The 18,244-nt window shown below is 33.1% G+C and overlaps 3 protein-coding genes across 19 annotated transcripts; 1 reads left to right on the forward strand and 2 right to left on the reverse strand.

Annotated features, from left to right (window-relative positions):
• Positions 1 to 2,668: 2,668 nt before the first annotated feature.
• On the reverse strand, positions 2,669 to 4,492 carry LOC106375277 (basic leucine zipper 19-like). Its single transcript, XM_013815146.3, has 2 exons — positions 3,134 to 4,492; positions 2,669 to 3,056 (listed from the first exon to the last, which is right to left on the reverse strand). The coding sequence occupies exons 1-2, from the start codon at positions 3,918 to 3,920 to the stop codon at positions 3,028 to 3,030; spliced, it is 816 nt and encodes a 271-aa protein (XP_013670600.2). The 5' UTR covers positions 3,921 to 4,492; the 3' UTR covers positions 2,669 to 3,027.
• Positions 4,493 to 6,831: 2,339 nt separating this feature from the next.
• LOC106367473 lies at positions 6,832 to 9,209 on the forward strand. Of its 10 annotated transcripts, none has more exons than XM_048745124.1 (8): positions 6,832 to 7,429; positions 7,577 to 7,710; positions 7,837 to 7,941; positions 8,009 to 8,210; positions 8,299 to 8,480; positions 8,572 to 8,607; positions 8,683 to 8,789; positions 8,900 to 9,209. In XM_048745124.1, exons 2-7 carry the CDS (start codon positions 7,612 to 7,614, stop codon positions 8,683 to 8,685), a joined length of 627 nt encoding a protein of 208 aa, XP_048601081.1. In that variant the 5' UTR covers positions 6,832 to 7,429; positions 7,577 to 7,611; the 3' UTR covers positions 8,686 to 8,789; positions 8,900 to 9,209. The 10 variants fall into 10 exon arrangements, 4 of the variants coding, with proteins under 4 accessions (XP_048601081.1, XP_013662709.1, XP_048601080.1 ...); XM_013807255.3 differs by having other exon boundaries at positions 6,832 to 7,325; positions 8,679 to 8,789; XM_048745121.1 differs by having other exon boundaries at positions 6,841 to 7,429; positions 8,679 to 8,789.
• A 5,389-nt stretch (positions 9,210 to 14,598) lies between these two features.
• LOC106434714 (protein kinase STUNTED) lies at positions 14,599 to 17,260 on the reverse strand. Of its 8 annotated transcripts, none has more exons than XM_048745130.1 (9): positions 17,084 to 17,210; positions 16,731 to 16,834; positions 16,559 to 16,636; positions 16,135 to 16,460; positions 15,808 to 16,059; positions 15,558 to 15,721; positions 15,265 to 15,495; positions 15,039 to 15,188; positions 14,599 to 14,963 (listed from the first exon to the last, which is right to left on the reverse strand). In XM_048745130.1, the coding sequence occupies exons 3-9, from the start codon at positions 16,579 to 16,581 to the stop codon at positions 14,718 to 14,720; spliced, it is 1,392 nt and encodes a 463-aa protein (XP_048601087.1). In that variant the 5' UTR covers positions 16,582 to 16,636; positions 16,731 to 16,834; positions 17,084 to 17,210; the 3' UTR covers positions 14,599 to 14,717. The 8 variants fall into 8 exon arrangements, 6 of the variants coding, with proteins under 6 accessions (XP_048601087.1, XP_048601086.1, XP_048601083.1 ...); XM_048745129.1 differs by having other exon boundaries at positions 16,559 to 16,630; positions 17,084 to 17,209; XM_048745126.1 differs by having other exon boundaries at positions 16,135 to 16,636; positions 17,084 to 17,260.
• Between the last annotated feature and the right edge of the window lie 984 nt (positions 17,261 to 18,244).

Here is an 18,244-nt window from a genome sequence, read left to right on the forward strand (position 1 = left end):
CTTTATAACATTATTAAAAGAAATACAAATAGTAATTTTGTCGGACTAGAAGAATTAAGAAAGCTTATACTTCGTTTCTCTTGGACGTAATATAGTTCGGTGGAATTGAGTAATACGAAAAATTATGGTTATGCTGTAATCAGCCACGGTGATTAATAGTATATGACTAGTATGAACAGATATTAAATTCGGTAGCTTGCGGTGCCCATTTAATAATTAGCCATGATGAAGTCTAATTATTAGTTTAGTGGTCACTAAACCAGCATCTCATTGTTAACATGGATACATGTCGCCAATTGTCACAAAGGTTGGTTTTTGATAGGAACGTAGTGTGTTCTTTGCTAAAAGGAAATTACCATTATGGGACGTTAGCCACTGAATTTTTTTGGAAGTGTTTTGTCATCAGTTTAGGTATGATTGGTCTGCCTGCACATGTTAACAGATGTAAGCGTCCACAAATGAATTTCGTATCAGCTGCATTGTTTGTTAAGCTGTGGTTTTTTAAAAAAAAAATAGTAGTTCACTTTTTACAATGAAAAATTCAACTACTGTTAAAATTCCCAATTTATAGTAATATCTAATGTGTAAAAGAAATAACTGGATAGAAAATACTTATTACCAGGTTGAATGCCTAAATTACTAGAATTAGTAGTCTAGAAAACAAGTTGTATTACTATTATGAAAGAAATATACTATTGCCTAAAGTACTTCAATTCATTTTCAACTATAGTTGAAAGTCTGATATATTGGCCTTGTGGCCTCCATGGAAGAGCCCAAGCTGGCCCTCTCAGCGAATAGTCCACTACAGTTTTAATTTTCAGCCTTTCATCGGCAGTTGAAGATGGTCCACTCGAACTGCTTTTCTCTCATGGTGGCCACAAGGCCAATATATCAGATTTTGCTTGGAACAAGGACGAGCCTTGGGTCATCTCAAGCGTTGCTGGAGACAACGGCCATCAGGCTTGGCAGATGGCAGAAAGCATCTACAACCATGATGATGCAGGCGACCAAGATGCACAACAAAGCAATAAAACCAGAAATGATTCAAGTCTTTTGTATTCGATGAGTGATTCTTTATAACTGTTGTTAACTTGTTTGAACCAATCTATATATACACTGTTTGATATGGCTCTTAAGTTTGATTTATATCTGAGTACCGCATCCAGGTATTATTAATCAATAATAAGATTCAAGAACTCATAATAGTATTAGCTGTTTTTTTTTTAAATGCATGCGAGGTAAGATATCTCAGGAAGTGAATCTCTTGCAACTCACCTGTTCAAAGATCTCACTCGGAACACCAAGACAACACCACACCCCTGACCACACCAACACCTTAAAACTGTCATTCAATAGTCAAAACAATTGCTACTAGTCATGCATACAATTGTCAATCAGCTTTCTACACAAATTTAGAAAGAAGCTACTCAAGCATGAAAACAGCTAATTTTTCTCAAGTACGGTCCTTTATTTGTTTTTTCTTCTTAATTTGTTAATGTCATGGTTGTCAAATTTTTTAATCTGTAAATAAGCCGAAGACTAAATAGAGTTTATAAAAAAACTATAAAACATGTATAGTGGGAAAGGGATTATAATTTTGAAATGTGGACTGCAATGATATATATTCTTCTTTCGTGTCTCGATAAGTTCTTCGGCTTATATTCGTTCCACCACCTGAGACATTAAAACATTAGTTCCCGAATCCTCGGAACTTTTTCCTAGAATAGAAACTTGACCTTTATATATTTAAAATTTTTAAAACTATTTTATGTTATTAATAAGAATTATACATATAATATAATTCATATTTGAGACATAAATTAAAAAAAGACACAAAACAAGGCGTTTTTTTCTTTTTCTTTAGAGAGAGAGAAAATTTCTCTCACCCTTGTTTTCCGATCAACATTTTTCTCGGGGATGGAGATCAAGTTTTTTGTTTTTGTGTTCGATCTTCGGAACGATTTTTTGTTTTTGCTATAGCGATATTTTTTTCGCATAGGCGATTTTGATGCTTAAAGTTCACCCAAATCAAAGCTGTTTATCAATTCCATCTTTCTCTGAAACAGGTCGAACTTAAATAATTTCCATCTTTCACTGTTCTTCATAATAAATCCCGTTGACTTTTTGATCGGATACCCTGCTCACCGCTATATACACCTCTTTTATCATCCTTTAAAAGATGTAACAACTCCATTTTCGTACCAAAGTAATACTCCATCTGTTTCAAAATACACTATGTTTTGACTCATTGCACAAAGATTAAGAATTTTTTTTTTTTTCAAAAAGTAACTTTACAAATATAATTTAAAAATCATTCAACCAATTAAAGAAATGACTGCAAAATCTAATTGATTACACAGTTTCTAGTAAAATTAAAAATAATATAAATATATCATAAGTTCATCTATTTTGAAACAACAAACATCTTCTAAAACATCAACTATTATGAAACGGAGGGAATACCTTGTTCCATTCGGGCCGAGTTTTTTAAGTTTTATATTTTCATTTTTTGTTTCTATTAAAACATTTTTTTGAAAAGTTTTCAAGAACTCATAATAGAATTAGCTGTTTTTAAGTGTATGCAAGGTAATGATATCTCAGGAAGTAAATCTTTTGCAACTTGCCTATTCAGAGATCTCACTCGGAACACCAAGAAAACACCAACACCAACACCTTAACACTGTCATTCATTGGGTCAAAACAATTGCTACAAGTCATACATACACAGAGATCATTCTCAAGCAGCTTCTTCTACACAAACTTAGAAAGAAGCTACTCAAGCATGAAAACAAATGACAAAGAACACACACGGAAAGATTTGACTTTATATTAACAAATCATCCCATCTGGTACGGCAAACTCAACAACAAAAATACAATGGAAGGAAAATAGTTTCAAAAAAAAAAAAAGGAAACAAAATGCAAAACACAAGAGGAACCTGAGTGAAGCTGATGCAGCAGCACTTTATTTTGAATACAGTATCTATCCTAGTGTACATAAGATGATTGGTACAAGCTTGATGACCCTTCAAGCTCCTTTCGGTCCACGATGCCCACCTATAATGAACATTACAAAACCGCGAGTGAGCTCATACTAACTCTATGAAGCAACTGAGGCAAGATCTAAACCACACCTTTTCTCTTATTAGTGGCAGATACATTGGCACTGTTGAATGAACCGTTTAAGTTCTGATCAGTCATGCATTGAAGCTGGTCAAAATCACAACCGCTTAAACCTTGTTCATTGATGGACGCACCACCACCACCTTCTTGGCTATTCCCCCCACCTCCAAACCCATCCCCAAGGCAATAAACCTCATCCTCACACTGCACGTTGCAAGGATTCACCAAGTGGGAGAAAGAAGGAATATTCGGTTTCTGATAAGGAAAAGACCCAATCTCCCCATCAATCCTCCCTCTCAAATCCACAAGCAAACACTTAAGCCTCGAGACTTCACCTTCCAAGGCACTCTGACTCTGCAGCCTCTTCACAAGCTGCTGGTTCAAACCCCTGAGCCTCGAACACTCGTCCTCCAAGGAAGCAGCTTTAGCCTTCTTCTTCTCTCTATACTTCCTAACGGCTTCTCTGTTCCCCAAAGGCCTCTTTTCGCCGTTCTTGCCACAAGACTCGGCTGTATCATCGGTGGAGACTTTCTCGTCGCTGTCTTCGGGGAGGACCTTGGTGTGGACGTGGAAGCACGTGTGGCTGTGAGTGTTATCTGCTGTTCCCGTGGAGTTGTTACACGTGTGAGTGTGGGTACAAGCACCTTGTTGATGTTGATGTTGATGTTGATGATGAGAGTCCATTAGAAGCCCATCGAAGAAACTATCTATCGAACCGTTGCTAGGAGGCAACCCACCAACAACGTCGGAGCTTGAAAACACTTCTTGGTTAGAGAATTCAAGCTCGCCGTCTTCCATTTTCTTAAAAAAAAAAAACCCCCAAAATCGATACTTTCTAGGTTAAACAAATCAATCAAAAACCCCTAATTTCGCAACGATCCGAGCAATTCAGCAACAGAGAACACTCAATTTCTGGGAAAGATCGAAAATTTCATCGTCGAGAGTTGAGGAATTAGCAAAATCGATACTTTCTAAGGTTATCAAAAAACACCTAATTTCGCAATTCAGCAGCAGAGGACACTCAATTTCTGGGAAAGATTGAAAATTTTCATCGTCGAGAGTTTAGCAAAAGGGAGATGAAAAACCCTAAGACTGAGATGAGTGATGGGAACGAGAGAGAGAAGGTTTTATAGGCACGAAGACGCACTAAACAGATGGAATCATCTCGGTGGCCGGACGTACGATCACGATTTCGAGTTGCAGTAGAGAGAGAGAGAGAGAGAGAGAGAGATTCTTAAAATAATAATAATTATTATTAATTATTGCTTTGGAAATTATATATCTGGACGTGAATGAAGCTCAAGCATCTTCTATTATTTAAAGTAGATTCAGAAAACTTGTACTACCACCATATAATAATCATATAAAAGACTTAACATGGATGTACCAGACAACAAATTACATTATAAAAAGAAAAATCATTGACTTTTAAATGGAATAATAAAGTTAAAAACTATTTGCTCAAGTACGGTCCTTTATTTGTTTTTTCTTCTTAATTTGTTAAATGTCCTGGTTGTCAAAAGTTATTACCTGTAAATAAGCCGAAGACTAAATAGATATTATAAAAAACTATAGTGGGAAAGGGAATATAATTTGGAAATGTGGACTGCAATGATATATATCCCTCTCTTGTGTGTTCGATAAGTTCGTCTGCTTATATTTGTTCTACCACCTGAGACATTAAAATATTGGTTCCCGAATCTTGGGAACTTTGTCCTAGGATAGAAACTTGACCTTTATATATTTTAAAATTTTGAAAACTATTTTAAATTATTGCTAAGAATTATACATATAGTTCATATTTGAGACGTAAATTAGGAAAGGAGAAATATATAAATACACTAGCTAGCCAATTTCAAAATGATTTAGTGAATTTGTTCCTTGAACGAAGTTCCCAAAATCTTTCTCGTTTGATAAAATTTAAACTATATACACCTCTTTTATCATTCTTAATAAGATGTAAGGACTCCATTTTCATACCAAAGTAATACCTTGTTCCATTCTGGCCGAGTTTTTTTTAGTTTTATATTTTTATATTTTTGTTTCTATTAAAACGTTTTTTTTTGAAAATTTTATGATTAGCGAATAATAATTATAATTGTGGTAGATGTGTATTCGTGATGCACTAATTGTATCTGCTTGGATTACATAGTGTTGATGGATACATCTTAACGATCAAATATATATTTTTCAAAGAAAAATCAATCAAGTAGATGTGCATGTTCCAAAAAAAAAAAATCAAGTAGATACGAAATGAGTTTTTTCCCTTGCATTTATTTTCTTAATTAACCTAACTGTTCATTGAAAAGGAGAATAAAATCCCTCAACTAAAAGATATCGTGAGACAACTCTTCAGCTAAAGATGTAATGTGAAAGAATCCCTCAACTAAAAGTTTGATAAAAGAAACATTCAACTTCAATTGCATTAAACATATATATGTCACCTTCCATCTATAAAACCGTGACGGAAGGTGACATACACTAACGATTCGTAGTTAATGGTTTAAAATGTTAAATGGATTCAGTTCGTCGGTAATCTCTGACTTACCGATGGAAACATATTCTCGGTAATTCCCAATTTTCTGATGGAAATTGGTTGGATTGTTGGACAGGAAATACCGACAAATTTACGTCGTCGTTATTACCAACATAACAAGGTGGTCCATAATTTCCCGGAAATTATCCAACCAATTAACGATGACTATTCCAACAGAGGCATCTAACAAAATTTCAACAGATTTTTTTCTGACGATTTAGTACCAACATACAATTTTCTGGGTACTTTGTCAGAATTACCCATTTCTAACCCGATTACCGATGAGATATTCCTTTGGCATTAGGCTGTTTTTTGTAGTTTAGATTCGATCCGGTCGAACCATATTGAAATGTGATCCAACTAATTTTTTGGTCCAGTTTTTGGTATTTCCATCATAATGCAAATAAAACCATCATCTGTTGATCTATATAGGGTTTAGATGGCGAAGTTAGATATGAATCATCATATACAACAAATATAATAGCTCTGTTCTTTTTGTGAACGTGACGACCAGCTGCAGCGACTGAAATTTAACCTATCATCACGACAAAAAAAGTCAACCACATTACTCATGTAACAAATCCAGCCTGTTTTCTTGACGCTGCGGCAGTGACAGAGGAGTAAAAAAAACGCTGAGTATTTTGTTCTTCCGGCAGTTCACTCACGACCACTTGAATTTTCCATACCGTTTAATTTGCTTCCATTGCACTGTATTTTCTCTGCCGCTAGCTGCCGTTGGTTGCGCGTTCGTATAAAGAACATGGGAAATGATCGATTTTAGAATTATCTGTATTTATTATAGTTTATTTTGTAATAATTTAATAAATAACTTAAAAATAAATAAAGTTGGTCATCAAATGCGTGCGGCCGTATATTAGTGTTTAGTTTTGTCCACTTTATTTTTTTAAAAAAAATTTACCTGGTTTCTTTATCAGGACTTGGTTTTTGTTGCCTTTGTGAATCCATATTTTTTTATAATATATTTGTTTTTATTAATATCTTAGTAACATTAGCCCGTTTACTTTTGCCATGGGAAGAATCTATAATAATAAAACAGGGTTTTCTCTCACCTCCTGCTTCTACGTCAGCAAGAACATAGGGGCATTTTTTGCCACCTGTACTTCTCAGAAACATTGTTTTTCATTACACGGTTAATCGATTCTACATTTTGGGCTTCACTTATTTAATGGGCTTTACCAATGATTTGTCCTAATTCCTATTACTTTTGTCGTATGATATTCCACCGCCTTCCCATGACCACCGTCCGCTTCTCCTCGACATTCAATCTATGTAATTAAGATCTTTCAATCCAGCCATCCAATTACTTGATATTTAACTCACAATAATCATCGCCAGTTTCGTCTTCTTCTCTGAAACGCCATCACTTACCAATATGAATCACATGTACAAACAGAGTAAAAGAGAGAAACATAGAGAGAGATAGATAGAGAGAGAGAGAGAGAGAGAGAGAGAGAGAGAGAGAGAGAGAGAGAGAGAGAGAGAGAGAGAATGGAGTTTACTAAGATAGAGATGGGGGTGTGACTTCTTCAACTGCGGTGAAGGTGGCGCTCTTCCGCCGAATCAGTTAACTTACAAGACAACGCGGATCATCTTTTTCTCAAGCGCCAAGGAACCAAAATTGTCGCCATGTACATCATGTATCCTAGGTATCTCACAAACCTTCTATATTCGCAAGGGAATGCTGCTGATACCGGTCCGATGTTGGAGCTCCAATCGAGCTTACTGTTCAGCTTTGTGTCAATTTGATAGGGTTAGTTCTTTTTTTCTTTCTGGTGTGTAATCACTTACTGATACTGAAGCTAGATTTAAATTCCCATATCATATTTCAAGTTTTAAGTTTTAACTCAAAATTTTCTATCCGAAAAAATCTTTGATTATGTTGTCCTTTTTATGGCAGGAGAAACACTTCACTCATTGATTATTGCCAAAGCAATGACAGACATAAAATACATCCAGATCGACGTTGGCAAGACATTTAAGGAACAAGTCCTTCGTTGGTTTACTCTTCACAACATTCCTCAAGCTGATTCTGTAAGTTGTGATGAAGTTCTGTTTTTTCACTACATTCTGCATGTTTGTTGTCTTCAGATATGTATGAACGAATCTTAGATGAACCAAATTCTAAATCATCATTGGTTTACTCTTCATACCCTGCAGATGATTTTGACTGATGAACATGCTGGTGATGTACTTGGCTTGGATTATATTTGTTCTGTACAGCCATTCAGTCCTACTGATGATATAGATTTTACTCCAATCTTCGTAAGCCAATTTTCTATGGACACATAAATATGTAACAATAGTATCTCCGCAATCTTCAGAAATTCAGCTTGAACTTTTAGATATTGAAGCTGCAATGATCACATGCTTTTCTGAAAACAACCTTGCTGCGAAGTTCCCGTATCTGGTCCAGAAGAAACTTAAAGAAGGCCAAGATGTTAGGCGAGCGAACACAGCTGGATTGGAATGTAATCAAAGAAGATTGCAAGAAGCCATTTGTAGCTTCATACTTATCATTCACGGCACTTCCAGTAAGTTTCTCAAAGCCTCTGTAGAAAGAGTGAATCATACCTCGCTGCTTGATCTATGTGGAGACTCAAATCTTATTTATGTTTTAAGTGATGCATGGAGAATACAACGTCTATCTTGGCTTCTTTTTTTGGAGAAAATCCAGAGTGGCTTATATCTCCGATGTATCACGTTCTTCATCAAGCACTAAGTATGGTAAGTGTAACAAAGTGCTTAGTGTGTGTTACTGGTGGTCACAATTGGATCTCCTTATCTTGGATTCAATATATAAGGTAATATATGCATCCTTTTGCAGTGAAGTTTGATTTTTTACGTTTACTTTATGCTTATGCTTTCACATTCTCTCTTTTATACTGACTGCAGAAAGAATCCCACAACACTTATTTATGTTTCCTGCAGGTTAGCTTACTTTGAAGGTGTGTTATTTAAAAAAAAAAGGTTTATGTCTTGCTTACTTTTGTTTTCTGTAGACAGTAGAGACAACCAAAAGACTTGAACACGAAAAGGGCTCTTTTAATTGGAATGACTAGCGAGTTTGATCACCCCAAGGACAAAGAATTTCTTGAAGAACGGTCTAAAAGGTAAAAAACTGTTGACAACAACACTCAATTACATTATTTATCCGAAAAAACCCTACATAAAAAGAGAAGAGTAAATCTTATTTTTTTGTTGCAATGTTTGGTTTTGGTAGGAAGGGAAAGGATTTCAGTAAAGCTTGCGATGGCTCAAGAATCTCGATTGATTTATGAATAGGCAAGAAAATATCATTGGGCATTTCTTATTTAGAAACTAAGAGTATTACATTTGTGGTTTCACGTCTGGTTCAATAAATCTCTTTACGTTGAATATCATAAGTAATAAGATGAGGATGCTTGTGTGGGCCTTCTTGTCTTAAAAAACAAAGGGAGCTAGAGACAGAAATGCGAAACGGATGTCCTGAAGATACACTAAAAGTTATTTTCGTTGCTTTTAAATTTTAACTCTGTCTAAAGTTGAGATTATTGTGTCATGTCAAGTTATTTAAACCTTTGCTTTTTTTAAAAAAAAAACTTTCTTTCAAATTATATATGCTAAAACAATAATAAAATAAAGATAAAGCAGTTTATCTTAAAACTATTTAATGCTTGAAATTTTGATTAGTTCACTATTAATTAAATTATTCTAAATTATATTTGTAATTCTTAATTAGCAGAAAGCTTACCAAATATTTTACTTTTTAAAAAGTTCAAAATTCAGAACACCTGATCACACAAATAAAGATTTTGAGGCCGTAAACCTTTGTTTGAAAATTTAATAGTCCAGCATACAAAATTCCACTATAATCTTACTAAATAAAACCGACTGAAAAATGATCATTGTTCCATTCAGTAAACACAAGATGTTCCAAATTTTTAACAGCTAATGTTCGTAACACATATATAGCATAGCCTGACAAATACAGCCTGTAGTTTTCATAAGCTTTTAACAACAACAAAATTATATATTTCAGCTAAAATGAAAAATAACCAAACAAAAAAAGCTCAGTTATATGAAGAATTAAATTATTTAACCAAATAAAAACAAGAACCAAACAAGTAAAATTTTTTCCCATAAGCTTCTTAAAAACTTTCATAAACCAAAACCCACATAGAATATCACCCTACTAAACATTCCAACTCCACTTGAAGATAAAAACACATTCAAACTATAAATTATTAGGAAATTTGCCCCTATAACTACCAAAAAAACTTTGTTAAACAACCAAAAACACACACTTTCTCCCATTCTCTCTTCCTATCTCTCTCTTCCTTCTCTCTAGAAAACTAATTTCCCTTTTTTTTTTATGATTAGTACACAAATAAGCCCTAAATCATTTTCCGAGTCAAGATATAACCCAACACCGTACAAACAACCTATTTCATCAGTTCGGCAAACAACTTCATACAAATTCTACAAACACCCATAAAGAACATAACTAACCTAATAACAACATACATTCTCTAACTAAACAATACAATCCACATACACAGCAAAAATACACATCGTTGACAAACAAATAAGGTCCACTCCGCGCGAAGCGCGGACAAACCACTAGTGAGATATAAACGCTACTTTAGGAGTCGAGCCATCGATTGGAAGACGTTAATGTCCGTATGAGGAGAACGGTCGACCATTGCAGAAGTTGATAAGACTTGAACAATTATATGGGAGTCACCTAAATATATATACCGGCAGATCATGAAGCGCATCATATTCTTTTGTATTGAGGATTGCCAAAAATAAGTTCGAGTATAGCCTATTATTAGTAAGTTTCAATTCCAATATGTATTAATTACTCTTGTTGTAAGTCATATATTTAGGACAACTAGATTCCACGTTGTTACAAGAAAAACAAAGACATATCTGTTATTAAGAAAATAACTAGATTGTTAATCACCAGATGTACTACATCTGTTGTGATTTAAAAAAACAAATAGGTCGAAATCACCATCTATTAATCTATTATCAACTTGTTATTTTTCTCTCTTTTAGAAAGATTCCATTACTTAAATGGTTGGTTGATGTGAAAATTAGTGATCGTGAGATTGGTAGCTTTCTTTTAAAGTTTGAACATTAGATTTTTTTTAAAGATAAAAGTAGGTTTGATGCAAAAATTCTATTTATTTTGGTTAGTGGGGGTACTTATTCTAACTTATTTATTCGATATTCTCATTTTTAATCAAATTCATTCAATATCTCTATGTTCTTGATTCTCGAGGTCGTTCTTTGTTTTGTTTGTTTGTTTTTACCTTTGGACATATGATGATTTATTCAGATCTGATCAAAGACCCTTTAAGCTATATGGATTAATAGATGTATGAGAAAGACCTTCATATTTCATATCAGAACGTAACACCATGTATCAATTTCTTTTCTCCATGCAAAAGTTTCAATCCAACATGGTATGTTGATTTTATATAACTTTGTCTTTATTTTATTTCATCGGCTATCTAACTCATGATTAGGGGTGGCCACTTTGAATATCCGGATTTTGGAGGTATTGGTGATCCGATCCGATTCGTTATAATACTCAATTATCCGATCTGATTCGATCAGTCAAATATCCGGAAAATTTAGGTTTGTAACCGGATATCCGATTTGATCCGTACAAAAAATGAAAAACTATATAAAAGAATAATATTTTATTATAAATAAAAATATTACTTTTAAAAAATTCTAAACTAACATAATAAATTTAATAAATAAAAATATTGTAAAATTTATATAAAATATAATATTTATTTAAGTTATATATATGATTTTTTAAAATATATGTATATATGTCTATAGCGAGGATCGTATAACCGCTCCTAAATGTATTAGTATTTGTGATTTGTTTTGTCTTTACGGATATTGCATATTAGTATTTGTTTACTTCGATGAGTTACAAATATCTGGATTTTTCTATTCGAATCGAAACAGATAACGAATCAAATCAAAATATACGGATATTTTGCTCATCCCTACTCATGATCGCTGCTATATCGGCTTGCCTTTCTCGTTGTTGGTTTTACATATCTTTCCATATATATATGATACCTATTACCTTTGTTTATGTTGTTTATGTCAGCGTGGCTCACATAATTTGTTATTATTGTCCAAACGTAGTTGAAATTAGAGTATTTTACTACTTAGCACCGCTCGGTTCTTATTTGCAAAACGGTTATCTAACGAGTTAACGCTAACAAACAAAGAAAAAAAAGAAAAAAACCAATCAAACACTTAACTATCAGTTAAGTCGAATTATAAGGCTTGTGGACTTATCCCTCACGGGGTATTTCCGTGTTAACTTTACTGTTACCACTTTATGTCATGCTCCTGCTATCTGGCTTGAAATTCCAGATTCTAATAAATAACAAATCGAACAATATCCTAATAAACATTACAGCACACGTTACCATTATCTGGTGTTTTAGAATATTTATACAGACCCATAAACGGCCATAAATTAAATTAGCATAACCCAGTTATCGTTTTCTTACTACTATATATTATGAAAGTCCAATCAATAATATAATCCATCATCTTTTAATATACTGTATATGTGATTGCACAAGAAATAGTCTGTTGATTTGGATCTCAAGCAACGCAAATATGAATACGGACAAATACATACCCCATATATAAAATACGTAGTATGTTATTATCAAGACATAAAATGGGGCATGTTTCAGCACTCAACTTCCATCACTTGTTAAAACATTAAAATCGGATTTATTAAATACATTTTGCGTCAATAAGAGATAAGGTTAAAATACTTTTTGAAATTAAGCGCTATTGTTATACTTGAAATTCAGATATATACCCACATCTACTCTTGTTAATTTATTTTATATTACCTATCTCAACTTCTGCAGGAGATGTTGGAGATACATTATACATGGAATTGTGAAAATAGTGTGTATATATATAAGAATATGAATACTCAAACATACCTTTGAAATGTTTTAACATTATTTTTTCATCTTTGTTAAACAATATACTACAATAAATTTTAGACACCACGATTCTGATGTTGATTTAAAAAAACAAAATACGAAATATCGTATATTGATAATTGTCTAATAAATACGTATACAGTAACGTTAGTGTTATACATATATAAACAATGCATTATGTTATAACATTGTTGAGTATATATTCGCTTAATTAATCATTAAAACATCATAAATTGTGAAACGTCAAATTGGATATTTCAGTTAATCTTAGTTGTACAAGTACCATCTAAGATTTTTTTTTAAAGCTTTAAAATAAGTCTCGCAACAACAAATTACTCGTCATTGTTTTATTAAATTCTATGGTTTTGAGTTTTGACATTAGTTAGCTTTTTAAATTTGTTTTTAAATAATAAACACGTCAACAGATTCGTTGATATAATGATATACTGAAATTTTATCACCTTTTATATCATCTTTGACTTGAATACTCAATTGTAGAAAATGTTATGTCACTTTAAATAAATAACTATTTCGTATATGAAAAGAGAAATTTATAGTATATATTTGGGCGTGGATTGGAAAATGAAAATGTCTCTTCGTGCTCTTGGACAGAGAGAGCGCCCCCAATAATATAGGCTACTAGATTCCAAAGATTGTCTTTTGTGTTTTAATCTTGTTACCTAATATTAGAAGCTTTACATAAGCAAATAACTTAGGCTAATTTCAGAAGAAAGACAAATTAATTGAGGACTGTCTATTTGCGTACACATATATACATCAAATATAAGTAACTATTTCAAAATGTGATATTTATTTAAGTCCAAATACTATGTGTTTTATTTTTTTTAGTAAGTTTGTGACTTCTTGTGTAGATAAGTTGAGACAGAAGTTTCTAATGACATCTCCAATGGTTGATTATTTTTACCTTTAAAAGTTTATTTTCTTCAAAATGAAGAAAAAACGAAGAAAAATTTACTCCAATGATTTGATTCATTTTCTCTTTGAAAAATGAATATTTCAATTCTATTATATCTCCAATTTATCATTAATTATTAATAAAACTTTTCACTTTTCATAATTACTAGTGTTACTCGATTATTTTGTTTTAACAATAATTCATCACAATTTCTATTTAATATAAATTAAAATATTCATATTATAAAACTATGTCATAACATAAATAAAAAATCAGAGAACATCATATTTTATGAAGAATCATATATATATATATATAAGTGATTAACAAAAGTATTTTAAAGCAAAAGGTAAGTAAGTTTATTTATTTTGATTTTTCTTAATTGAGCTACTTCTTTAGAAATGAATAAATCCATGCTTATCGATATAAACATCTAATTAGATGAAAATAATAATTGAATCTTTGAAATTAATTGGGCGCGTAATGTATATAAAATTTATTTTTACAAACAAAAAATAAGAATAGGTAAAAATGAAGTGCCAATTTATAATTTAAGAAGTTCATCTTCAAAAAATAAAGATGTCAAGTATATCTTCAAATTTGAACAAACACTTTCATTTTTTCATTTTGAAGCAAGAAATAAAATATCATTGGAGCAGAACTTTCTTTAAAATGAAACACTATTAAATGCAGATATTGTAACCAATTTACTTTTGGTAATATAATTTACAGTTATAATAAAAAGGAACAAAACCAAATGCTAAAATGACTCTAGTTCGTAAGAGTTTTTTAGTTTTGTTATGTCAGTATAGTTTGATTTGTTCAGGGATTTTACGTAAACAGCTATAGGTTCGGGTTTTTTTCTTCTGTTAAGTATGTAAATTTTCATTAACAAGTAATGAACTAATGACACAAGAGATACAATAAGTTCTGATGAAATCAGATCCTAGTGTATCTAAGAAAGCTAATCAAATCAGATATGTCTAAGAGAACCACAAAAAAGGTAAAAACGACTCCTAGAACACAATAAAAGCTTTGGTCGCATTCCGAGAACAATAAAAGCTATAGTTCGGTTTTGCTTTTGTTATTTTTCATAATATGTAAAAATAACAAAAAACATTATAAGATAAACTCCACTAAAAGCAAGGTTGAAGTTCCCTAGATGAACAACAAGAAGAGAAAAGGCTGTTGTTACTTCTGTCCATGGGACTGATTGATACAGATTCATCGTCTTCAACCTCAAGCATCATCGCAAGGCTCAAGTGTAATTCTGCCCTTGTATTCGGGTAAACCTCGTCATCGAAGCAATCTCCGTTTTCTTCTTCGTTAATCCGCTTGGACCATTTCTCGACGTCGTCTACACCTCTTAGTAGCCTCAGTATCTGACAAAACATTAAAGATTAGTTCCTGATGATAGTAACGAACTTAGTTTTCTTGCAAAGGAAACAAAATTTTACTTGTTTAATACTGGGACGATGTGTGGCTGATCTTGTGAGACAATGTGTAGCAGCAAGAACCATTCTATGAAACTCAGTTTCGTCAGATATCTCTGTTACGTCTGGATCCAACAGCTCATTTTCATTTCCAGTCTCAATCAACGGCTTTGCCTGCGTTACAAGAGTTAATATATTTTAAGGTTTTATGTAGTTTTTGCTTGCGATTCAAGTTAAAGAGAAAACATACCCACATGACCAAGCTCTCTTCTCCTTTTGGATTCTCAGGCGAAATGGGATCTCTTCCTGATATGAGTTCAAGCAGAACCACTCCAAAGGCGTAAACGTCGACTTTGTCACTGACTTTTCCGTACATGAAATACTCTGGCGCAAGGTACCCAAACGTGCCAACCACGTCACCTTGTATCGAATATCTAGTCGATGTGGTAGGTCCCCACATCGACAGCCCAAAGTCTGACAGCTATTCTCAAAATCATAAGCAGCAACACAACATTGGTGTCTTGTGAGAGAAGCTTTCATTACCTGAGGTTGGAGCTCATCTGAGAGAAGAACATTTGAAGTCTTGACATCTCTATGAATCACTGGCTTAGAACATTGGTTATGAATATAATCTAACGCTTCTGCTAAGCGGATTGCTATATTGAACCTCTCCTCCCATGACAGTACATGCTTTTCTTTTTGTTTACCTGCATAATCAATCATAATACTTTATATATAAATATACTAATTCGGCAGGGACATTATCAATATGATGTTGAGAGCGTTGTGTTACCGTGAAGACTTTTCTCTAAACTTCCTTTGGATGAAAGGTTGTAAACAGAGATTAGATCATTGTCTTGGACGCAAACACCAAGTAGCTCTGAGATGTTTTTGTGACTCAAAGAAGAGATAATATCGATCTCATGAACAAAATTTGTCATAGCTTCTTTAGATGATGATTTCAAGATTTTCACTGCGATGCCTTTTCCATCTTTGAGAACCCCTCTGTACACTTCATTGGACCCTCCTTTCCCAATCAGATTTTCTGTCGTCATATAAAAGCAAAGATTAGTCCAAAATTCAAAGAAGGAGAAAAAAAATAAAATAAAAGACAAAGTACCTTGAGAGAAATCTGATGTTGCTGTCTTAAGAACATTGTAGCTAAACCATTTGTTCTTGTCTTTCAATATGTCCTTAAGTTTTTTCTTTACAAATTTTGTCTCAGAGTTTAGATTCTGTTGATGATCTGGAAACCGGTCAGGTAAGCTCATGGCCCAGTTGACCACTGAGACATTCCGTGTGAGGCAACGGTGAGCTTGTGCTATTTTGAGAAAAGGCCAACCTGGTTTCTCGTCTAATAATATGTCTGTGGATGGAAGTGAAACCGATCTTCTTGAACTCTTTCTCTTTTCTTCACTTATCTTCAAGACTTCTTCGTTGTTAGCCCTTGTTTCATTATACATGTATTCACTATCAGAACGTTTAGAAGTTGACCTCAAATCGACTCTACGCGCTGAAGTATTAACCAAAGCCATTGCTCTTACAGATCGTCGTTAGTAATGGCCATGGAGGCAGTTTTTTTCACGCAGAATTTTGCAATCGATGTGCAACCAATCCTGAAACTTGAATCCCCGTTTAGGTTACATCAAAACTCGAAGAAAATAAATAAATAAAAAAAAAGGTAAAAAATGAAGTTCTTTTCAAGAAAGTTTTCACCTTAGTCTTCTTGAAATCTTGATTCCAACGACAGCAACCTTGTGAACTGAACTGAACTTCCTTTTACCACATAAGATTCTGATATCGTTCAAACAAAATGTCCTCTAGCAAATTTATTTTGGAGAAGACATATACGAGCTTATCAAACAGAGGAAACAAAACAAACTAAAAACATAGATAGATTTGAAAAGATAAAGTAGAGCAGAATGGGACAAGATAGTGTTACCAAAAACTATTTGCATGTATTATTAAATTTGGTCTTTTAGTAATAAAAATCGAAATCTGCCGTCAGCATTTTGAACCTGCTATACGACTAATATAAGATTGACCTATATTTCTTTTAAAAATCTTACACATTAAAGGACTTGAATTTTCTCAGACGTAATTGTTGATCATCATCTTCTATACCATACTTATGGTTATTTCATAAAAGAGATGATAGAGTTTATCCCGGTATATAAATCAATCGAATTACGAAAGTGTCGGTGAGAGCTGAGATTTTTTGGAAAGAGGAGTGAGAAGAACAGAAGACAGTGACTATTCATGTCTTGTGTTTTTACTACCTTCTATGCTCTTTTCTTAACTGATATTCATGTTCGTAAGAAGAACAAAAAAAGAAGTTAGTTGTAGGAAACCGGCAAAATTCGCGGGAAACCCTCGATATCCGGTCACTAAAAGTGGGCTTGTGAGTGTGTGACCACCGGCTACTGAGGGTAAAGCGTAACGAACACGCCTCGACTCAAGCCTTGAAGGCTGCCCTACTACGTACGGCAATGCCTCGATAATTAAATTAACAAAGTCCGTGTACACTACGTTGTTCTTTTCATCTTCATATATTTTAAAAATCTTTCAATTTTTGTGGAAATATGTGAAGAATTGATAAATCTCACATATATTTTATTAACGTAGAGAAGTAGGAGAAGTAAAATGCTAGTAATTATAATATAATGTAATGCATGAGATGATTTAGAAAAGTTGGCGCACATATGGGAAGCTTTATAAATTATATGACGTTTAGTTGATTATTATAGTAAATTCATTTTTTTCTGGACTTATTACATATGCTAAGTATTGTTAATTCGGTAATCTAACTGGATTGTTTGAAGGGCCAAGGAGAACGAATACATTAGAAGACAATTAGCTCAATAATATCAAATGCAAATATTATTTTTATTAAATTGAAAATAGCTGAATTAAAAAAAACACTAGTGCAAAGATCATCACATTGTATATTAATTTACTTAAAACAAAATTCGATTTTGGTGCTTAGCGAAGAAAACATGTCAAAGGAAAGTTGGTACGTAGGCTGTAGGGGAGTATATTATATACAGTCTCTAGAACTGTGATTGAAATGCTTTTTTAGGTGAATATTAGTTCACTAAACATAGCAACTCTTTGAATTAATCTTTTGTTTTTGAAATAATATAGTGCGGTGGGGATCGAATAATATATACGTGGGTCTGAATCGAGAGGCAGGTAAGGTAAAGAAAGAGATTGATCAACAAACAAGATTC

The sequence above is a fragment of the Brassica napus genome, chromosome C1, assembly GCF_020379485.1.
Source record: "Brassica napus cultivar Da-Ae chromosome C1, Da-Ae, whole genome shotgun sequence".
Taxonomy (NCBI): domain Eukaryota; kingdom Viridiplantae; phylum Streptophyta; class Magnoliopsida; order Brassicales; family Brassicaceae; genus Brassica; species Brassica napus.

What these genes read in the sequence shown, in the direction of transcription:
- LOC106375277 (XM_013815146.3), bottom strand. Translation starts at nt 3,920, where the DNA reads ATGGAAGACGGCGAGCTTGAATTCTCTAACCAAGAAGTGTTTTCAAGC. An exon ending in TGCCACTAATAAGAGAAAAG is followed by an intron (nt 3,057 to 3,133) that starts GTGTGGTTTAGA and finishes TGTTCATTATAG; the next exon opens with GTGGGCATCGTGGACCGAAA.
- LOC106434714 (XM_048745126.1), bottom strand. Translation starts at nt 16,549, where the DNA reads ATGGCTTTGGTTAATACTTCAGCGCGTAGAGTCGATTTGAGGTCAACT. An exon ending in TTTAGAGAAAAGTCTTCACG is followed by an intron (nt 15,722 to 15,807) that starts GTAACACAACGC and finishes TTGATTATGCAG; the next exon opens with GTAAACAAAAAGAAAAGCAT. An exon ending in CAGATGAGCTCCAACCTCAG is followed by an intron (nt 15,496 to 15,557) that starts GTAATGAAAGCT and finishes TTTTGAGAATAG; the next exon opens with CTGTCAGACTTTGGGCTGTC.
- LOC106367473 (XM_013807255.3), top strand. Translation starts at nt 7,612, where the DNA reads ATGACAGACATAAAATACATCCAGATCGACGTTGGCAAGACATTTAAG. An exon ending in TAGATTTTACTCCAATCTTC is followed by an intron (nt 7,942 to 8,008) that starts GTAAGCCAATTT and finishes TCAGAAATTCAG; the next exon opens with CTTGAACTTTTAGATATTGA. An exon ending in TCTTGGATTCAATATATAAG is followed by an intron (nt 8,481 to 8,571) that starts GTAATATATGCA and finishes TACTGACTGCAG; the next exon opens with AAAGAATCCCACAACACTTA.